This window comes from Macrosteles quadrilineatus, unplaced genomic scaffold (genome assembly GCF_028750875.1).
Source record: "Macrosteles quadrilineatus isolate MER2022 unplaced genomic scaffold, UCM_ALF_1.0 Scaffold_1__1_contigs__length_201487025, whole genome shotgun sequence".
Taxonomy (NCBI): Eukaryota; Metazoa; Arthropoda; class Insecta; order Hemiptera; family Cicadellidae; genus Macrosteles; species Macrosteles quadrilineatus.
In genome coordinates, this window is record NW_026542594.1 from 77,028,764 (window position 1) to 77,049,929 (window position 21,166).

A 21,166-nucleotide genomic window follows, 5' to 3' on the forward strand; every position below is an offset into this window, starting at 1 on the left:
AGGGTGCAGCACTATTATTTCTTTTACATTTATGACAACAGCTAATTTGCAACCAAAAGGTGAGTGAGCGTAGCGAACGAACTTCAACCTGGAGGCAAGTTAGCGTAGCGAACGAGCTAACCGGAAGGCAAGTGAGCGCAGCGAACGAGCTCCAACCTAAAGGTGAGTGAGCGTAGCGAACAAACTTCAACCAGGACGTGATTGAGCCATGCGAACGAGATAATCTTGAAAATTAAGAAGTTAAACGGGGCAAAGCCCGCGGGTTACAGCTAGTAAGAAATAATTTAAGAATTGCTGTGATGAAAGGATTTTCCACTGATTTCGTAATGGAACGTTATATTGCAAAACATGACATGATAAAGAAGAAAATGAATTTTTAAATAAAAAAATAACATTGCAATTGGTAGAATTCAGTAACTCCTAATAGTCCAGGCAAATTAGATCAAATATAAGGAGTGCTCCCCAAAAAATCGTCTAAAGCTGGAAAGTGTTTTAATACCTTTTGGGGGTCCCAAATAAGAGTCCTGTGAGTTTGCGACGGATTCTGGCGTCTGCTTAAGTTTTGGGAGTCGAAAAACTATGAAAATTTTGCACTTTTTTCAGTTTTTCACTTATAACTCCTAAATAACGAATCCTACGGAAAATGTTGTTCGAAAGTCTCTTTTAGTACATTAAATTCTGCGTCGATTGGTGTTAAATATGTCAAAATCGGCCGAGCCGTTTAGCCGCTGTAGCTTTTTAAAGTTAGGTCATTTACATCAACATGGCCAAAAAGTTGATTATTTGACCAGTTTTCGGCTTACAACTCCTAATCGACGCTTGCTATACAAAAATACACCTGTAGTTAGTTTGGAAAAGACAAAATTCCGCGTAATATGTTTTTTTTACTAATCAATAATGGCAATTAATTGCTACCTACTTTGTTTGGTCGCCATTTCATTGAAAAAAATATTAATATTAAATATTAATTTGAGTACAATTTTCCAACTTTAACTTTAATATTTTTTTCAATGTAATGGCGACCAAACAAAGTAGGTAGCAATTAATTGCCATTGTTGATTAGTAAAAAAACATATTACGCGGAATTTTGTCTTTTCCAAACTAACTACAGGTGTATTTTTGTATAGCAAGCGTCGATTAGGAGTTGTAAGCCGAAAACTGGTCAAATAATCAACTTTTTGGCCATGTTGATAAAAATGACCTAACTTTAAAAGGCTACAGTGGCTAAACGGCTCGGCCGATTTTGACGTATTTAACACCAATCGACGCAGAATTTAATGTACTAAAAGAGACTTTCGAACAACATTTTCCGTAGGGTTCGTTATTTAGGAGTTATAAGCGAAAAACTGAAAAAGTGCAAAATTTTCATAGTTTTTTGACTCCCAAAACTTAAGCAGACGTCAGAAACCGTCGCAAACTCACAGGACTCTTATTTGGGACCCCCAAAAGGTATTAAAACACTTTCCAGCTTTAGATGATTTTTTGGGGAGCATATGTCTAATTTGCCTGGGCTATAATAAATATGTGTCGTTTTAAATACGATTTAAAAATGAACAGCTGTTTCATTAAAAAGTATTATTTACATGGCCAAAATGTAAATAGCTTTGTAGAGGGGATCTTTAAAGGCTTCTGGGGCAGAGTCCTAAGGGATTTTGCTTAGTTTTTCTTTTGACAGACCAAGACCTTTCTTTGGACACCTCTACCAAGTTTCTACACCCAGCCGTTTTCTCAAATTAGTGGGGATAAAGTTTCCAATAAATATTTAGATTCCCCCATGTTAATCTTATGGGAGAAACTCCAACTTTGATGGCCTGTGGGGCAAAGCCCGAGGATTTTTATTACAGGAATCGGTGAAAGGGGGCGTCTACACAAAAAAATACTTTATTTTGACACGTCTTTTGTAAAAATCCGTCCATTATTAACAGGAGGAGTAGAAATCGACTTCACGTATTATATAACAGGATACGTCCGTGAACTTGAGCAATTTATAGTGTATTTATAAATTATTGGTTAGGCCATAGATAAAACATACTCACTTAGTAGGCTAGATTTCTCATCCTTATGGTACAGCTGAAGCCAATTTTATTGTTAGTTCTTTCCGGTGCAGTGCAGATGTCGTGTTTTACATTTTTTTCTTGCAATTTCAGTCATTTAAATCCCAGTTTGGTAAAATAAAACGAACTAATCATCAATAATAACTCATCCTCTATTTATATAACCAAACAGTGAAGCACACACCATGAAATTAACTCTAAAATAATAGAAAAAATCTTGTCGACACTTAGCAATCGTCACCGACATGAACTAGACACGAAAAACGAAATGGGAAGTCTACTCTTGTGTTGGTTAGTCTACAATTAGGCCTACAGCAAAAAATAAAGAAAATTATGATTACTTTCATGATTTATAATAAGTTATTTATTTATTATTATTATTTATTAGTTATTTGATTTATTTTTAGTTTTGCATTAGGCTATGTTCTAGTGTTTTTTTTATTTAAAAGTCATATTGCCTTGGAAAGTAACAATAAAAATATTTTATAAAACAAAAAATACCTTTTTTAATGTTTTTAAAGTAACGTTTTTTAATATGCCACCATTTTGTTTCTACTAAGGTTAGGGAGTTGAAATTTTTCCAGAATATTTTCAAAACCTACTTTGTAAACTGTGTAAAGTTTCAAAAAGGTCGGTGCATGAATGGGCGCGTAATATAAAATCAAACGTTTAAACCCCTTCGTGGGACACCCTATATATATATATATATATTTTTTGCACTATTTATATTTGCATGTAGAATTTATTGTCTTTCAAAAAAAGCGTGTTCTTCTAAAATTTATTATAATTTGTTTATTATAACACAAGTATTATTTATATGATTAAAACTGTTGCAATAGGAAATGTCTAATCACTTCACTGTTCTGTAAAAGTGATAAAGACGGAAACATTATATGTTTGCTGCCAGAAACAAGAAAATGAAATGTATTTATAAAAATCTGGTTTTTATCCCGCGCGTGCTTTGCATGGCACATGGGATTATGTAATTAACTTAAGAATTGTATGAACACAATTGTTTGAATTGAACTGAATCCTACTAATATTATAAATGAGAAAGTTTGGATGTTTGTGACAAGTGAAAGCGAAAAACACTGGTCGGATTGGGCTGAAATTTGGCATGATGATAGCTCACATTCCCGATTAACATATAGGCATATTCTTATTTTAAAAATCCTTTCGGGCTCCGCCCCAATGGCTCTGGAGTTTCCCATGTTAACCTTATGAGAAATGCAATTATTGAATCTTAACAGCTGTTTCAATTAAACAAGTTGGTTCTGTTCTATGATGTTCAATAGCATTAAAGTTACAAGGATTACCAACAGGATGCAGCACTATTATTTCTTTTACATTTATGACAACAGCTAATTTGCAACCAAAAGGTGAGTGAGCGTAGCGAACGAACTTCAACCTGGAGGCGAGTTAGCGTAGCGAACGAGCTAACCTGAAGGCAAGTGAGCGCAGCTAACGAGCTCCAACCTAAAGGTGAGTGAGCGTAGCGAACGAGCTCCAACCTAAAGGTGAGTGAGCGTAGCGAACAAACTTCAACCAGGACGTGATTGAGCCATGCGAACGAGATAATCTTGAAAATTAAGAAGTTAAACGGGGCAAAGCCCGCGGGTTACAGCTAGTATATACACTATATATATATATATCGGGACCGATTTTCTTTTTCGTTTTTAGGTCCCTAGAGGCCAAAAACGCCATCCGTATATTATGATTGATTGGTATATGAATTTGAACGGATGGTGTTTTTGGCCTCTAGGGACCTCAAAACGAAAAAGTAAATTGGTCCTGAGTCCAGATCTTACCATGAGTACTACGGTAATAGCTTATTCCCTAAATGGGAAATTCGCTAAGAGGATTTTAAAATTACTACTATTCTACAACCTCACTTTAAAAACGCGTTTGATTCTAAACCAGAATAATCTATATAATAATAGGCATCAAGCATGTTTCTTTAAAACCTTTTTTCTCAGCTCGTGTGCATCATAGGGAAAATCTACGCATACTGCTAGAAAGATATTTTCCTGGAGATATGCAGAATCCCTTTATAAATTAAAATAGGCTAAAAAATAAGCACGAAAAATGAATTTGAAATTTAAAAAAAATGGGCCTTATAGGTTGCCATGCTGGTAACAAAATAACAAAAAATATAAACAGAAAATATAAGCAAATGGAAGAAATTCCAATTACATGTTTTATCTACGGCGTGATGTGAAATTAGAGAATCCGTTTCATTACATATTTTGGTTGAGTTTTCGACCACTAGACGACCTCTAGTCTATATATTTAGGGGCAAGCCTGATTCTTTAAAACCTTTTTCTCAGATCGTGTGCTTCGCAGAGAAAATCTACGTATACTGTTTGAAAGATATTTTCTTGTAGATGTGCAGAATCCCTTTAGAAATTAAAATAGGCTAAAAAATAAACATAAAAAATGAATTTAAAATATTTACAAAATTAACATGGGCTTTATGGGTTGCCATGCTGGTGACGAAATAAAATTTTTCTATAAATAGGAAATCAAAATAAATGGAAGAAATTCCAATCACATGTTTTATTTACAGCGTGGGGTAGAAATAGAGAAGTCTGTACATTAGTAGAACCTCTTTATCCGAACCCCTGTAATCCGAACGTCCACTAATCCGAACGCCTCATTGCTGTACTCTATACACAGTACAGTAGTTCTTTACTGTATGTATACTGTACTGTATTTATTGATATACGCACCGTAGTTATTTCAATTGTAACGTATAGTAGGCCTACTGTTTATTCCTTATAAATAAATACTGTATTTTACTTTATAAAGCATGTTTCACTTTTCCCTAATTTTGTTATGTAAAAACAACAATATGTTCTGTAATCCGAATTATTCAATAATCCGAACGAGTGTAGGAGTTTTGCCAACGGGTATCAGGTAGAAAGGGACCCCATCCATGAATTCCACATACTGCGGAGTTTTGCCAACGGTTGTGGGTTGAGCGAGAGCGATTACACGTGACCGTGAGAGTGGCTTCCGCTAGGGGTGGACAAACCAGGCAGGATGCTGGCTGTATTCAAAGTAATGGAGTTATTCATCTCTGACTGTGAAAGGAAATGTATTGAATTTTTAACCTAACCTAACCTAACCTAACCTAACCTAACCTAACCTAACCTAACCTAACCTAACCTAACCTAACCTAACCTAACCTAACCTAACCTAACCTAACCTAACCCACTGCGACAAGCGCATAACTGCCAAGCAGTGTTTCCATCCGCAAGAAAAAAATATCCCTGAGCCAACGTCAAAAAATCCCTAGTTATCCCTAGTCCGTGTTCTAATAATCCCTCCAATTATCCCTCTTCATCAAATCTAGATAACTTTATTTTTGCAGCAATACCAATGGATATCATGCATAGCCACCTAAAATATGGTAACTGGTGATAGTATTCTTCAATATCCCATATTATTTATAAAGTAATACTATATAAAAAACATTTTTGTACCATTAAAACCACAGCCATCTTTAACTCCAGGCAGGCCGCGGCCCAGTAGAATTGGCAACGCTGCAAGTACCGTAGTATTGTTTAGCGCAAGACGCCCTATAAGTTAACATGGAAATAAAACATAATATTATAGAATCGAAAACCAAAGCAATATAACAACGTTGCCACTTCGAAGGCCGCGGCCTCCAGCCTGGAATTAAAGGTAGCCATGATTTAAAACTGTCTATGTTGTACAAAACAAGATTAATTAACTAAAAAAATGAAACAAATAGTTATTTTTAAAATGTTATAAACTAATAATTTTTATTTGTAAGTATTTACAATTGTTTCAAAAATATTACTCAAGTGTCCAAATTTCAAACTTAATTGTCTTTTTCAAACATGGCCACCATGCCTTGGTGAAAAGGTTACACCTACACCAAGTTACTTACTAACCAAAAAACACCACAGAAATCACCGGCAAACAAAATCAAAACGAAAACAAACATTCGACATTGACACAGGGCACAGGGCTACTAAGAAAGTAACAAATTACAGTAATCTAGATCCGCCATTCCATTCCACCGGCCGACTCCAGCCCTTTGCTTGTTTCTTGCAGTGTTGGCTGTTACTCTTCCCCTTGTGTGTTCGTGTTCCGACTTTGAAACACTACGTCACTACCACTACCTACAACCATAGATAAAACATACTCCTTGAGGAGTATCTTTTATCTATGCTACAATCGATTTGTTACCAAAACCTAGGGAAAAAGTAGTATGATCAATGTGTTATCAATACCTTGCAAAATTAGCCAAAATAGGTCCTTAACGTTGTTGAAATACAGCCATAATGTATTATTTTATCAATATTTCAATTTTATAATGTCAAAGGCCTGAAATCCCTAGAAAATCTAAAAAAATCCTTCAATTTCGCTGATTATCCCTAGTTATCCCTCAATCCCTTTTCAATCCCTCGAAGGCCCTAAATATCCCTAGAAAGGGATTTTTATCCCTCAAATGGAAACACTGCTGCCAAGCGTAGACAACCCTGACAATCGCTCTCTCTCCCTCCATCACACTCTTTCTCCCACCACCACCGTTGACAAATCTCCGCACCAAGAGGTGGCCGAAGGCATCCCCCCATCTACCTGACAACCGTTGGCAAAACTCCGGTTCCCAATCCGAACTACCTCCGGTCCCAATTAGTTCGGATTAAAGAGGTTCTTACATATTTTTGGTCGACCACTGGACGACCATTAGTTTGATTTAATTTGCACAGTTATTTTCGAAAAGGAACATGGCAATTCTGAAGCAAGTTTTTGTGGAACATTTTGTATCATTATCAGCTTGTCCGTTTCACAGTTATTTTGAATTTCAATAAGGCCATAAGAATGTTAACTTCAATCACTAGAAGATCAATGTAAGAGTTGTTTTATCTACTTGTTTGTTAAGGTTTGTTGTTTTAAATCTACTGTAGTTTTATTTAATAGGCTTTAGTGGAACAACAGTGATTATATTATAAGCTACCAGTTACATTCCCTCATCTTGAGGCAGAGTGATGTATTTGTATTTGTGTAATGAGAATGTATTCTACAAGTACATGCACGTTGTGCATGTGCGACTTTCATACTTTAAATGTATTTTCAATAGTGAACAATTAATTGTACTGACTCAACTACTGTTCCTTACGTCTCAACGATGACTCATTCTCTTCTTCCTCGCCCACCCGGCCACTCCAAGAGCGCAGTTTTCCGCTACAATTGACTTCTACTTCTACATGATACCCTGATAGATTTCGTTCATAGTTCACAAGTGTCGTCCTCGTCTGGAGGGGAGATATAGAACGGAACAATCGATTGAGCGATGTAGGCCAGCCTCGGTCCAGATGTAAATGACTGGAACTGCTTGTCTGTGATGCTCCTCTCGATTGTTGTATGGATTATTACCATATCGTGGCTTAGAAAGCTCAAAAGCTCACAGTGAATAACATAGGTCGCGTTATGGACCCGAAGTGACACACGTCTCTGTACTATGTGAGGTGATTGTATGATTATATACATGCGTCTCTGTAATGTGAGGTGATTGTATGATTGTATACACACGTCGCTGTACTATGTGAGATGATTGTATGATTGTATACACGCGTCTCTGTACTATGTGAGGTGATTGTATGATTGTATACACGCGTCTCTGTACTATGTGAGGTGATTGTATGATTGTATACACGCGTCTCTGTACTATGTGAGGTGATTGTATGATTGTATACACACGTCGCTGTACTATGTGAGATGATTGTACGATTCTGTACTATGTGAGGTGATTGTATGATTGTATACACGCGTCTCTGTACTATGTGAGGTGATTGTATGATTGTATACACGCGTCTCTGTACTATGTGAGGTGATTGTATGATTGTATACACACGTCGCTGTACTATGTGAGATGATTGTATGATTGTATACACGCGTCTCTGTACTATGTGAGGTGATTGTATGATTGTATACACGCATCTGTGTACTATGTGAGGTGATTGTATGATTGTATACACACGTCGCTGTACTATGTGAGATGATTGTATGATTGTATACACACGTCGCTGTACTATGTGAGATGATTGTATGATTGTATACACGCGTCTCTGTACTATGTGAGGTGATTGTATGATTGTATACACGCGTCTCTGTACTATGTGAGGTGATTGTATGATTGTATACACGCGTCTCTGTACTATGTGAGGTGATTGTATGATTATATACACACGTCGCTGTACTATGTGAGATGATTGTACGATTGTATACACGCGTCTCTGTAATGTGAGGTGATTGTATGATTGTATACACACGTCGCTGTACTATGTGAGATGATTGTATGATTGTATACACGCGTCTCTGTACTATGTGAGGTGATTGTATGATTGTATACACACGTCGCTGTACTATGTGAGATGATTGTATGATTGTATACACGCGTCTCTGTACTATGTGAGGTGATTGTATGATTGTATACACGCATCTGTGTACTATGTGAGATGATTGTATGATTGTATACACGCGTCTCTGTACTATGTGAGGTGATTGTATGATTGTATACACGCGTCTCTGTACTATGTGAGGTGATTGTATGATTGTATACACGCGTCTCTGTACTATGTGAGGTGATTGTATGATTGTATACACACGTCGCTGTACTATGTGAGATGATTGTACGATTGTATACACGCGTCTCTGTAATGTGAGGTGATTGTATGATTGTATACACACGTCGCTGTACTATGTGAGATGATTGTATGATTGTATACACGCGTCTCTGTACTATGTGAGGTGATTGTATGATTGTATACACGCGTCTCTGTACTATGTGAGGTGATTGTTTGATTGTATACACGCGTCTCTGTACTATGTGAGGTGATTGTATGATTGTATACACACGTCGCTGTACTATGTGAGATGATTGTACGATTCTGTACTATGTGAGGTGATTGTATGATTGTATACACGCGTCTCTGTACTATGTGAGGTGATTGTATGATTGTATACACGCGTCTCTGTACTATGTGAGGTGATTGTATGATTGTATACACACGTCGCTGTACTATGTGAGATGATTGTATGATTGTATACACGCGTCTCTGTACTATGTGAGGTGATTGTATGATTGTATACACGCATCTGTGTACTATGTGAGGTGATTGTATGATTGTATACACACGTCGCTGTACTATGTGAGATGATTGTATGATTGTATACACACGTCGCTGTACTATGTGAGATGATTGTATGATTGTATACACGCGTCTCTGTACTATGTGAGGTGATTGTATGATTGTATACACGCGTCTCTGTACTATGTGAGGTGATTGTAAGATTGTATACACGCGTCTCTGTACTATGTGAGGTGATTGTATGATTGTATACACACGTCGCTGTACTATGTGAGATGATTGTACGATTGTATACAAGCGTCTCTGTAATGTGAGGTGATTGTATGATTGTATACACACGTCGCTGTACTATGTGAGATGATTGTATGATTGTATACACGCGTCTCTGTACTATGTGAGGTGATTGTATGATTGTATACACACGTCGCTGTACTATGTGAGATGATTGTATGATTGTATACACGCGTCTCTGTACTATGTGAGGTGATTGTATGATTGTATACACGCATCTGTGTACTATGTGAGGTGATTGTATGATTGTATACACACGTCGCTGTACTATGTGAGATGATTGTATGATTGTATACACGCGTCTCTGTAATGTGAGGTGATTGTATGATTGTATACACGCGTCTCTGTACTATGTGAGGTGATTGTATGATTGTATACACACGTCGCTGTACTATGTGAGATGATTGTATGATTGTATACACGCGTCTCTGTACTATGTGAGGTGATTGTATGATTGTATACACGCATCTGTGTACTATGTGAGGTGATTGTATGATTGTATACACACGTCGCTGTACTATGTGAGATGATTGTATGATTGTATACACGCGTCTCTGTAATGTGAGGTGATTGTATGATTGTATACACGCGTCTCTGTACTATGTGGGGTGATTGTATGATTGTAACATTATTTCTTAGGGGTCTATATATTATTTCATATGTACCACATTTCTCGATGCTTTGATTGATTGCTTTGTGATATTTCAATGTAAATTCTTCATATGTCTTCATATGTTGATATTATAACGACGATATTTTAACCTATTATCGTCTTATGCATAGTTTAGATGCAAAATAACTTATTTACTAAAGGAATAACGGTAAGATTGTTACTTATTTATTTATTGTTATTTGTTCAAAAGAATTGCGTTTTGAAGCTTTTGTGGCCTGGATGTTTGTTTGGAAGAAGAAGAACATGCCTGGTAAAAACTACACATTATTTTATCACTGTGTTTTAGTCTGGACGGTTTCTATAAAGGAGACTTTAACGAACGAAATAAATGATCAACTAACTAGTTTATTGAGCTGTGAATGTCCAAGAAAAAAAATAGGCAAGTCAATAAGGAAGTATCCCTAAGAGAGATTAGAAATATGCTCACTTGCTACATAGTATATAATGCCCTGATGAGACAGGATTAGAAGAATTGTTCAATATGAAAGGACCTATGCATATATAACTTAAATTTATGAGCAGTTTATTAGTGTCATTGGAAGAAATAGCGGAATAGTTTTGGTAGTAGACACTATTTTAAATGGAAATGAAGTGAAATGAAATTAACATCCTATATTTCAACAGGCAAAGTTAGGGCCCCATGGCCATTCATTACACTTAACCTGTTAATGTAGTGTGGGTTAAGAAAAAATTACTTTTTAAAACAGAAATGTCGTGTTTTACTGCTCCAGTGGTGTTTATATAGAGCGAGAGGAGCGGGGGCGGAGCGGGAAGCGAGGCAGTGACCTAGAAGCTGGCGAGGAGAGCCCCAGCCAAGACAGTCAGTGCGGCGACGACTACGGAACATGTACCACGGCAAGTACAGTCAGGAGACGAGAGTGCGGGACAGCACTGCAGTGCAGTGGTGGCTGACAGCCGGCTGTTGTGGGCTGATAGTTACTATGGCATTCGTGGCCTTCACACTGTGGCTGGGCATGGAGGGGCCGAGGAAAGTCGAACCGACCAGTGCGGACTTTGGATACAACCGACCACCCCCAGTGTACCGGCGAGCCGAGGATCCCAGGAACGTAGTGAGGCCCAGTAGAGGCAAAGTGGAGAAGGTGCACAAGGACGAAGAAGAGGTCGAGGAGAAGAAACCGACACATTTGAAACTACCGATACCACAGGCTCCAGTGCTTCACAGAGACGAGGAGGAGATAAGGAACTACCAGGGAACACTCGACCACGGCGAGGAGCTGATGCGAGAGACTGGAGTCAAAGACAGTAGCATAAAGAAGAAAAGCGAGGCGGTTTACCCTTCAGGTTATGATCCTGAATTTTACTTGCCCCCTCGTGTGATTAACCCTATTAATGCCAGAAGAGAAGAAAGCCCCAACCATTTTGTGCACTACGCAAAACCCGAAATACCTCCGTTTACGTATATTAAAGCTACCGAAGGCGGTATAGAAGAGCGAATAGACAACGCGGTGAACAACTACTTCTCTTACCCCTCAGAGGGAGACACGGAATCTGAAAGTTCTCTTGGGGGATTTTTACGTCAGAGATTGATGGACGTCAAGGACTGGCTGATGACACGTGGGGATCAAAACGCAAATTCTGAATGGGTTCAAGTAATTTCGGCATTTAATCAATCAATCGCTCAAAGGAATCTCACATCAATCATGAGTAAACTGAAGGATCTGTACAACTCTACGGACGTCGCGGATGTACCGGTATCGTCAATTCTCTACCCGGACTCACAGAACGGTTCCAGTATTTTATCTTTTGGTTTGTTAGCGGTAGACTTGTTCCTGCTACACAACGTACAGCAGATTGCGTGGAACGAGGAGGCGCAACTCGGAGATCAGATGTTGGACGACCCGGAGGTGGTGGCTATGAACGCGTTGTTCTTGTCTCCGGACCGCGTCAAGCAGCTACGACAAAAGGGCTCCAGGCTGCTAAAGGCGGAGGTGGAGGAGACCAATAAGAGTTCGCTGACGGAGGCCTTGGAGTTCGTCAACAGTATGCTGAGGGCGATCCTGAACCTCAACAAAGCCTACCGCAGCAGCACGGCCGCGAACAGGTCAAGGGGTACGGGGCCTAGCACCATGGACTGCATCTGGACACTGTACTGCAGAAATCTCGACAAGACTGCCAGGCTGCACGGACCTTACGGCTTCCTGGCAAAGATGAACAGGTAGTTTGTACATCGATATAAGATCAAATAATAACACTTTAGTCTCCTGTCTAACATTACGGTCACAACCGGCTGTGGCCTATTAGGTGATTTTTAACAATGATGTTTAGACTCAATAATTTACCAGGTGCAGCTGTGTGGTATAAGCTAAAATTAAAATAACGAGATTGTGATCGGTGAACATTGTTTCTAATAATATGTATGACCTGGTGCTTAAAGATAAATCAACCTGATTGCCCATCTTGCATTGAAAGGCGATTATCATCTAAATTGCAAATATTTGCAACGTTGCGGTGACTGAAAATTAAATTCAATTAAGTGTTCAGTCTATTGATTATTTGTTGTTTAAATAATAATTTTCTTTGGAATGGCTGAAAGTATTTAATTTATGTTAGTATTATTTAAATTTGATAAAGAAAAAATTTGAAATTATCATTTGCCAAAAAGAAAAAAAAGGATATCACGGATACATTGAGAACCATGCAATAGATTTCTCAACACATTTTTCAGTGAATTTACATTCGATCTTATTTATTACATCGCAATATATGAAATAGCACATCTTACTGTAATCATTTTGCTTAGCTTATCACCATTGATTGTCATTCATAAACTGGTACCAATCAAGCTATTCTATTGTTGTTTGACGATTTGGCTACAAGTTTCAATTTTACCTGCAAATAATAAATGTTGATTATTATTTCATTTTGCTCAGATTGTGTCGTCACAAATTTTAAAATTAAAATAGTAAAAATTTAGTTTACACACTTTATTTAAACAATACTAAAGATAACTGATATGTTTCGTATATTACCGATTGTTGACGCTTTCCACTTTTGGTTTAACATCTTATTTGTTTATCAAATTATATTTGTATAAATTATTAACTTTTGATTTTAAATGATTAAATTATGATCAAAAAAATAAAATAAATAAAAAATTCGAAAATCTGCCAGACACCGAATCTTCTATGTTTCTAATTTAGACGTTTTCCCAAAATGACAGAAGTTTAATAAAACCCATGACGCCGAAGCCTATATTCGAAGCCATGCGTCTCGGGTCCGTAAAGAAGGCGCATTTTTAACAGAACACAATGGGTAGAGAACTAAATTACTTATTATTTTACGTTACAAAAAGCACAAGCGTCTTGAAGAAGCGTTCAAGCAGACATATAGTGCTGGTATTGGACAAAGCAGTTGTTGATGCTACCATAAAGATGTTTGTTTACGTCATAGAAATGTCTCGATGTTGTAGGCCTATTGGCAAAGCGTGATTCGCCACACTTTTAAAATTTTTCCTATAATCTGTTTCTGAGATGTTTAAGTGAATTTCCCATACAGGGAATACCGTAAGCTGTTCCGTAGGTCACATTTAAGACTCGACCACCACCATGATAGACCCGAACTCACTTTGATTTTTCGTGTGTCCCCAGATTCCAAAAACACCAGGTCCAGGTCTTACCATGAGTACTACGGTAATAGATTCTTCCCTATATGGAAAATTCACTAAAAAAACTATCAATTTAAAATTCCCGCGTTAATCTTGCGGATAATAAACAACTGTTTTAGTTTGATTGTTTAGGGGGAATTTTGATTTAATTCGGTAAATTTATTTATTTCATACTAAGTTATTAACATTTAACAAAAACATACTTTATGTGTTTCCTTGCAGCAGCAAACCTAAGTACTCACTAAACCTGTCATTTTATTTAAAAGGGAAATACATCTAACAAGCTGGCATATTTCAGCTGAAATTCGATTAGGAAAATGAAAATTCGCTTAGTCGGCAGAACGGCAGGTTTGTTTTGGCGGGGGTATTTTTTATTTAAAATCTTCATTCCATTCCATTTCACAATTGATTTAATTAGAACACCTAATAAGGTTCGAAACCTCAGAAAACATATTATGGTTGTGCATTTTTCCCATAATGAAACTTTATTTAGAATTCTGTAATAAAACATTTTTTCCTTTTACTAGGCCTACCTAGTCTTAATTCCTGACGAATGACTAATGTCTTAAAACAATTTATTCATACTAGAAATAATCAAAGAGCCCTAATTTTGTTTGGTAGTAATTAATACAATACATGGCAATCTGTGAAAACGTATCACGACGTAACCATGTATTAAACATATGAAATTGCAATTGGTAATTTCTATAATTTGTTACTTTATTGAACAATAGGCTATAAATTATTTTAATATAGACAATTTTGATTATTATTGTGAGCTTGCCACATTTTAAAGCAAATACATTTTTCCAGATACAAGTTACAAGTATAACACATTGATCTCAGTGATTTATCTAGTGTTGTTTTACATAAATCGCTGTCTAGACAGTTTTGAATGTTATGGATGACGATCAGCAGTCCATTGTCTTGTGTGCTCTGTTGTGTGTACAAGATGCTGCTGACCTTAGGCCGACACATCACTGTATCCAGGAACTAATCTCACTGGTCCGATTAAATCTTATCTTGTTTTGTTTAAAATTTGACTGTATCGCTAAATCCGTCCTATATTCAAACTTCAAAAGTCCTTTACATTTGTATTCACTACTATTAGATATAGATAAGACTACTTATTTAGCTTGAAAGTCAGAAATGTCCAAAGCCGTTGTTTGCCCATCACGCTCTCAGTTTATACTTTATAAACAAAGGTATACTTTGGAAGAGTTCATTTCGTTTTATTGTATATGCATATTGTGTAAATTGTACCTGTACTGGTTTCACGATAGCTAGCAAAATATACTCACAATACACGTACGTCAAGTTGTATGCAGTATGTTCAGTATATGGTTGCTCAATGCTCACACATTACATAATTTATTAGCTTCACTTGAGCAACATAACATCAGTTTAGTTTACAACGGTTTAAGTGGTGAGTTTTAAAGCAAGTGAAGACTTTCTACTTCGAGCGTCAACTACGCGCTCAGACAATTAACACCAACGTCAAATAAATAACGTCATAACTGTCATAGTTTACGCTTACAGCCATTATGTTTTTCAAAACTCTGGACTCAACTAGTACAGATCCGCATCACGGGGAAAAAGAATATTGGAGATATTCATTAAATAAGCTAATTAACAGTGTAATTGTTTTCATTACACAACCGCAGGACAGGTTGAAGACTAATATCCTGCAGCCGTGGCTGTACTGTTATGTTATGTTGCAGATGGTCCAATTCAAACAATAATTAGCTCAAGTCTTAGTGAGGGAAGGGACAGGAATTAATGAATGTAATGAACGCCGAGGGTATGCGGGATAGGCCTGACAATGCTGCTGCTACCAAAACTGATCTTCACAAGCGAACTGAACTTTCAATTCAAATGGGGGTAATTCAAAATACAGATCAACAATAACAGTTATTGTTAACCCACTTACACAAGTTTTGTAAACGTGGCAAGTAGATAATTAGGATTTCTCCAGTTTAATTAGATTTAGGACAAAAATAAAACAGAGCCCAAACTGATTGGCAATTGATTAGGGTTTTTATAATTTCAATAGACTAGACTCAATATGACTTCAATAGACTCTTAAATCAATAGAATAATTTCAATAGTTAGTTGATCGGCTTTACTTTATTCACCCGCAGATGATCCGCAAAATAATTTTTGCACATTTTATTTGGGTGTTGTCAGAAGGTTCCATTTCCATAATAATTGTGTATTTGTAATTTTTATTAAAATACTTAAAATTGTATTTGTGCTATTTTTTGGAAAATAATTTTGATTTGTGCCACCCACTTAACAAAAATCCAAGTTTTAGCGAATTTTCTTGGAAAGTAGTTATTGCCGTAGGTGTCACGGTAAGACCTAGACACAGGAACCACATAATTTTTTCATTTTGAAGTCCCCAGACGACAAAAACATTATTCGTTCAAATTTCTAATTTCGGTTTTTTTTGCCGTGAAAGCGAAAAAAAATATATATTTTTTTCGGGTTGTAATGAAATTTGGCTTGAAGATGTAGGGCGGGGTAAACTTAAACGAGTTCGCGAACTAGCATGATCAAACTATAGGAACGTGGTTTTATGGGGTGAAAATTGTTTTTTTCAATATTTCCCAAGTTATCTTCAACAATTTTTAAAGAACTTAAAACAACAAATAATTTAGTTTATTGAAGTGTTTTTTTTACGGATATTGGTTACAGAAAAAATAAAAAATGTAAATTTATAATTGCCATGCTTTATGGAGAATAAATAATTTTTTAAGTTTGCTTGTTTGTGGATGTATTTTTCATCAAACTTAGCAAATTTATTTACTTAATACAAAGCTATTACTATGCTACTAAAAAAACGAACTCACTTTATTACCCTCCCTGTAGCAGCAAAACCTATGTACTTGTTACAACAAATGTTATTGAAATCGATTTAACTGAAATTCCGAATTGGCTTAGTCTGCAGGTTTGCTACCGAGAGGGTATTTAACATTTGGCATGTATTAGATTGTTTTATCCAAAGGGTTCAACTAATTTCTAAAAGCTTTCTTTCCATAGTCTAAATGTGTATGTTAGTATGGCAAGGAAGGTACTCTTTTTTGTGTTTGTTGATTATCTTTGTTTGAGGGATACTACGTGTTGTTGTTAGAGTCTGGGTCTACGTATGATGATGGTAGAGTTCCCCGTGGAGCGTGCCTTTACTCAGCTGATAGCCGAGGCTACGACAGGCTGGAGACACATACACTGTCTCAGGTTGTTGACTGTGTGTTGTTTTTCAGTCTGGGTCTACGTATAATGATGGTAGAGTTCCCCGTGGAGCGTGCCTTTACTCAGCTGATAGCCGAGGCTACGACAGGCTGGTGACACATACACTGTCTCAGGTTGTTGACCGTGTGTTGTTGTTGCAGTCTGGGTCTACGTATGATGATGGGAGAGTTCCCCGTGGAGCGTGCCTTTACTCAGCTGATAGCCGAGGCTACGAGAGGCTGGAGACACATAGACTGTCTCAGGTTGTTGACCGTGTGTTGTTGTTGCAGTCTGGGTCTACGTATGATGATGGGAGAGTTCCCCGTGGAGAGTGCCTTTACTCAGCTGATAGCCGAGGCTACGAGAGGCTGGAGACACATACACTGTCTCAGGTTGTTGACTGTGTGTTGTTGTTACAGTCTGGGTCTACGTATGATGATTGGAGAGTTCCCCGTGGAGAGTGCCTTTACTCAGCTGATAGCCGAGGCTACGAGAGGCTGGAGACACATAGACTGTCTCAGGTTGTTGACTGTGTGTTGTTGTTGCAGTCTGGGTCTACGTATGATGATGGGAGAGTTCCCCGTGGAGAGTGCCTTTACTCAGCTGATAGCCGAGGCTACGACAGGCTGGAGACACATAGACTGTCTCAGGTTGTTGACTGTGTGTTGTTGTTACAGTCTGGGTCTACGTATGATGATGGGAGAGTTCCCCGTGGAGAGTGCCTTTACTCAGCTGATAGCCGAGGCTACGACAGGCTGGAGACACATACACTGTCTCAGGTTGTTGACTGTGTGTTGTTGTTACAGTCTGGGTCTACGTATGATGATTGGAGAGTTCCCCGTGGAGCGTGCCTTTACTCAGCTGATAGCCGAGGCTACGACAGGCTGGAGACACATAGACTGTCTCAGGTTGTTGACTGTGTGTTGTTGTTACAGTCTGGGTCTACGTATGATGATGGGAGAGTTCCCCGTGGACAGTGCCTTTACTCAGCTGATAGCCGAGGCTACGAGAGGCTGGAGACACATAGACTGTCTCAGGTTGTTGACTGTGTGTTGTTGTTGCAGTCTGGGTCTACGTATGATGATGGGAGAGTTCCCCGTGGAGCGTGCCTTTACTCAGCTGATAGCCGAGGCTACACAGGCTGGAGACACATACACTGTCTCAGGTTGTTGACCGTGTGTTGTTGTTGCAGTCTGGGTCTACGTATGATGATGGTAGAGTTCCCCGTGGAGAGTGCCTTTACTCAGCTGATAGCCGAGGCTACGACAGGCTGGAGACACATACACTGTCTCAGGTTGTTGACCGTGTGTTGTTGTTGCAGTCTGGGTCTACGTATGATGATGGGAGAGTTCCCCGTGGAGCGTGCCTTTACTCAGCTGATAGCCGAGGCTACGACAGGCTGGAGACACATAGACTGTCTCAGGTTGTTGACTGTGTGTTGTTGTTGCAGTCTGGGTCTACGTATGATGATGGGAGAGTTCCCCGTGGAGCGTGCCTTTACTCAGCTGATATCCGAGGCTACGACAGGCTGGTGACACATACACTGTCTCAGGTTGTTGACCGTGTGTTGTTGTTGCAGTCTGGGTCTACGTATGATGATGGGAGAGTTCCCCGTGGAGCGTGCCTTTACTCAGCTGATAGCCGAGGCTACGACAGGCTGGAGACACATACACTGTCTCAGGTTGTTGACTGTGTGTTGTTGTTGCAGTCTGGGTCTACGTATGATGATGGGAGGGTTCCCCGTGGAGCGTGCCTTTACTCAGCTGATAGCCGAGGCTACGACAGGCTGGAGACACATACACTGTCTCAGGTTGTTGACTGTGTGTTGTTGTTACAGTCTGGGTCTACGTATGATGATGGGAGAGTTCCCCGTGGAGCGTGCCTTTACTCAGCTGATAGCCGAGGCTACGACAGGCTGGAGACACATAGACTGTCTCAGGTTGTTGACCGTGTGTTGTTGTTGCAGTCTGGGTCTACGTATGATGATGGGAGAGTTCCCCGTGGAGCGTGCCTTTACTCAGCTGATAGCCGAGGCTACGACAGGCTGGAGACACATACACTGTCTCAGGTTGTTGACCGTGTGTTGTTGTTGCAGTCTGGGTCTACGTATGATGATGGGAGAGTTCCCCGTGGAACGTGCCTTTACTCAGCTGATAGCCGAGACTACGACAGGCTGGAGACACATAGACTGTCTCAGGTTGTTGACTGTGTGTTGTTGTTGCAGTCTGGGTCTACGTATGACGATGGGAGGGTTCCCCGTGGAACGTGCCTTTACTCAGCTGATAGCAGAGGCTACGACAGGCTGGAGACACATACACTGTCTCAGGTTGTTGACTGTGTGTTGTTGTTACAGTCTGGGTCTACGTATGATGATGGGAGGGTTCCCCGTGGAGCGTGCCTTTACTCAACTGATAGCCGAGGCTACGACAGGCTGGAGACACATACACTGTCTCAGGTGGTTGACTGTGTGTTGTTGTTACAGTCTGGGTCTACGTATGATGATGGGAGAGTTCCCCGTGGAGCGTGCCTTTACTCAGCTGATAGCCGAGGCTACGACAGGCTGGAGACACATACACTGTCTCAGGTTGTTGACTGTGTGTTGTTGTTACAGTCTGGGTCTACGTATGGTGATGGGAGAGTTCCCCGTGGAGCGTGCCTTTACTCAGCTGATAGCCGAGGCTACGACAGGCTTGAGACACATAGACTGTCTCAGGTTGTTGACTGTGTGTTGTTGTTGCAGTCTGGGTCTACGTATGATGATGGGAGGGTTCCCCGTGGAGCGTGCCTTTACTCAGCTGATAGCCGAGGCTACGACAGGCTGGAGACACATACACTGTCTCAGGTTGTTGACTGTGTGTTGTTGTTACAGTCTGGGTCTACGTATGATGATGGGAGGGTTCCCCGTGGAGCGTGCCTTTACTCAGCTGATAGCCGAGGCTACGACAGGCTGGAGACACATACACTGTCTCAGGTTGTTGACTGTGTGTTGTTGTTACAGTCTGGGTCTACGTATGATGATGGGAGAGTTCCCCGTGGAGCGTGCCTTTACTCAGCTGATAGCCGAGGCTACGACAGGCTGGAGACACATAGACTGTCTCAGGTTGTTGACTGTGTGTTGTTTGTTGCAGTCTGGGTCTACGTATGATGATGGGAGGGTTCCCCGTGGAGCGTGCCTTTACTCAGCTGATAGCCGAGGCTACGACAGGCTGGAGACACATACACTGTCTCAGGTTGTTGACTGTGTGTTGTTGTTACAGTCTGGGTCTACGTATGATGATGGGAGAGTTCCCAGTGGAGCGTGCCTTTACTCAGCTGATAGCCGAGGCTACGACAGGCTGGAGACACATAGACTGTCTCAGGTTGTTGACTGTGTGTTGTTGTTACAGTCTGGGTCTACGTATGATGATGGGAGAGTTCCCCGTGGAACTTGCCTTTACTCAGCTGATAGCCGAGGCTACGACAGGCTGGAGACACATACACTGTCTCAGGTTGTTGACTGTGTGTTGTTGTTACAGTCTGGGTCTACGTATGATGATTGGAGAGTTCCCTGTGGAGCGTGCCTTTACTCAGCTGATAGCCGAGGCTACGACAGGCTGGAGACACATAGACTGTCTCACGTTGTTGACTGTGTGTTGTTGTTACAGTCTGGGTCTACGTATGATGATGGGAGAGTTCCCCGTGGAACGTGCCTTTACTCAGCTGATAGCCGAGGCTACGACAGGCTGGAGACACATAGACTTTCCCAGGTTGTTGACTGTGTGTTGTTATTGCAGTCTGGGTCTACGTATGATGATGGGAGAGTTCCCCGTGGAGCGTGCCTTTACTCAGCTGATAGCCGAGGCTACGACAGGCTGGAGACACATAGACTGTCTCAGGTTGTTGACTGTGTGTTGTTGTTACAGTCTGGGTCTACGTATGATGATGGGAGAGTTCCCCGTGGAGCGTGCCTTTACTCAGCTGATAGCCGAGGCTACGACAGGCTGGAGACACATAGACTGTCTCAGGTTGTTTCCCAGGTCAGTACTAATCTGCACTATTAACTTTATGACATTGGCTTTTGGATACTGTTTTTTGGATAGACATATCTACAGTATATGGACTGTGAATAATGCACCCAGAGAACATGGTTCTGCACCCCAGCGTTTTGTGCTATTTAAGATTTTTTAAA

At 39.7% G+C, this 21,166-nt stretch overlaps 1 protein-coding gene across 1 annotated transcript in view; it reads left to right on the forward strand.

Moving 5' to 3' along the window:
- The first annotated feature begins 10,984 nt into the window (after positions 1-10,984).
- Positions 10,985-21,166, forward strand: part of LOC128982761 (uncharacterized) — a 32,203-nt gene continuing 22,021 nt past the window's right edge. Inside the window, exons 1-2 of the mRNA XM_054401722.1 lie at positions 10,985-12,318; positions 20,901-21,014. Coding sequence (XP_054257697.1) covers positions 10,988-12,318; positions 20,901-21,014 — 1,445 coding nt within the window. The 5' untranslated portion in view covers positions 10,985-10,987. The remainder of the gene's footprint in view (positions 12,319-20,900; positions 21,015-21,166) is intronic.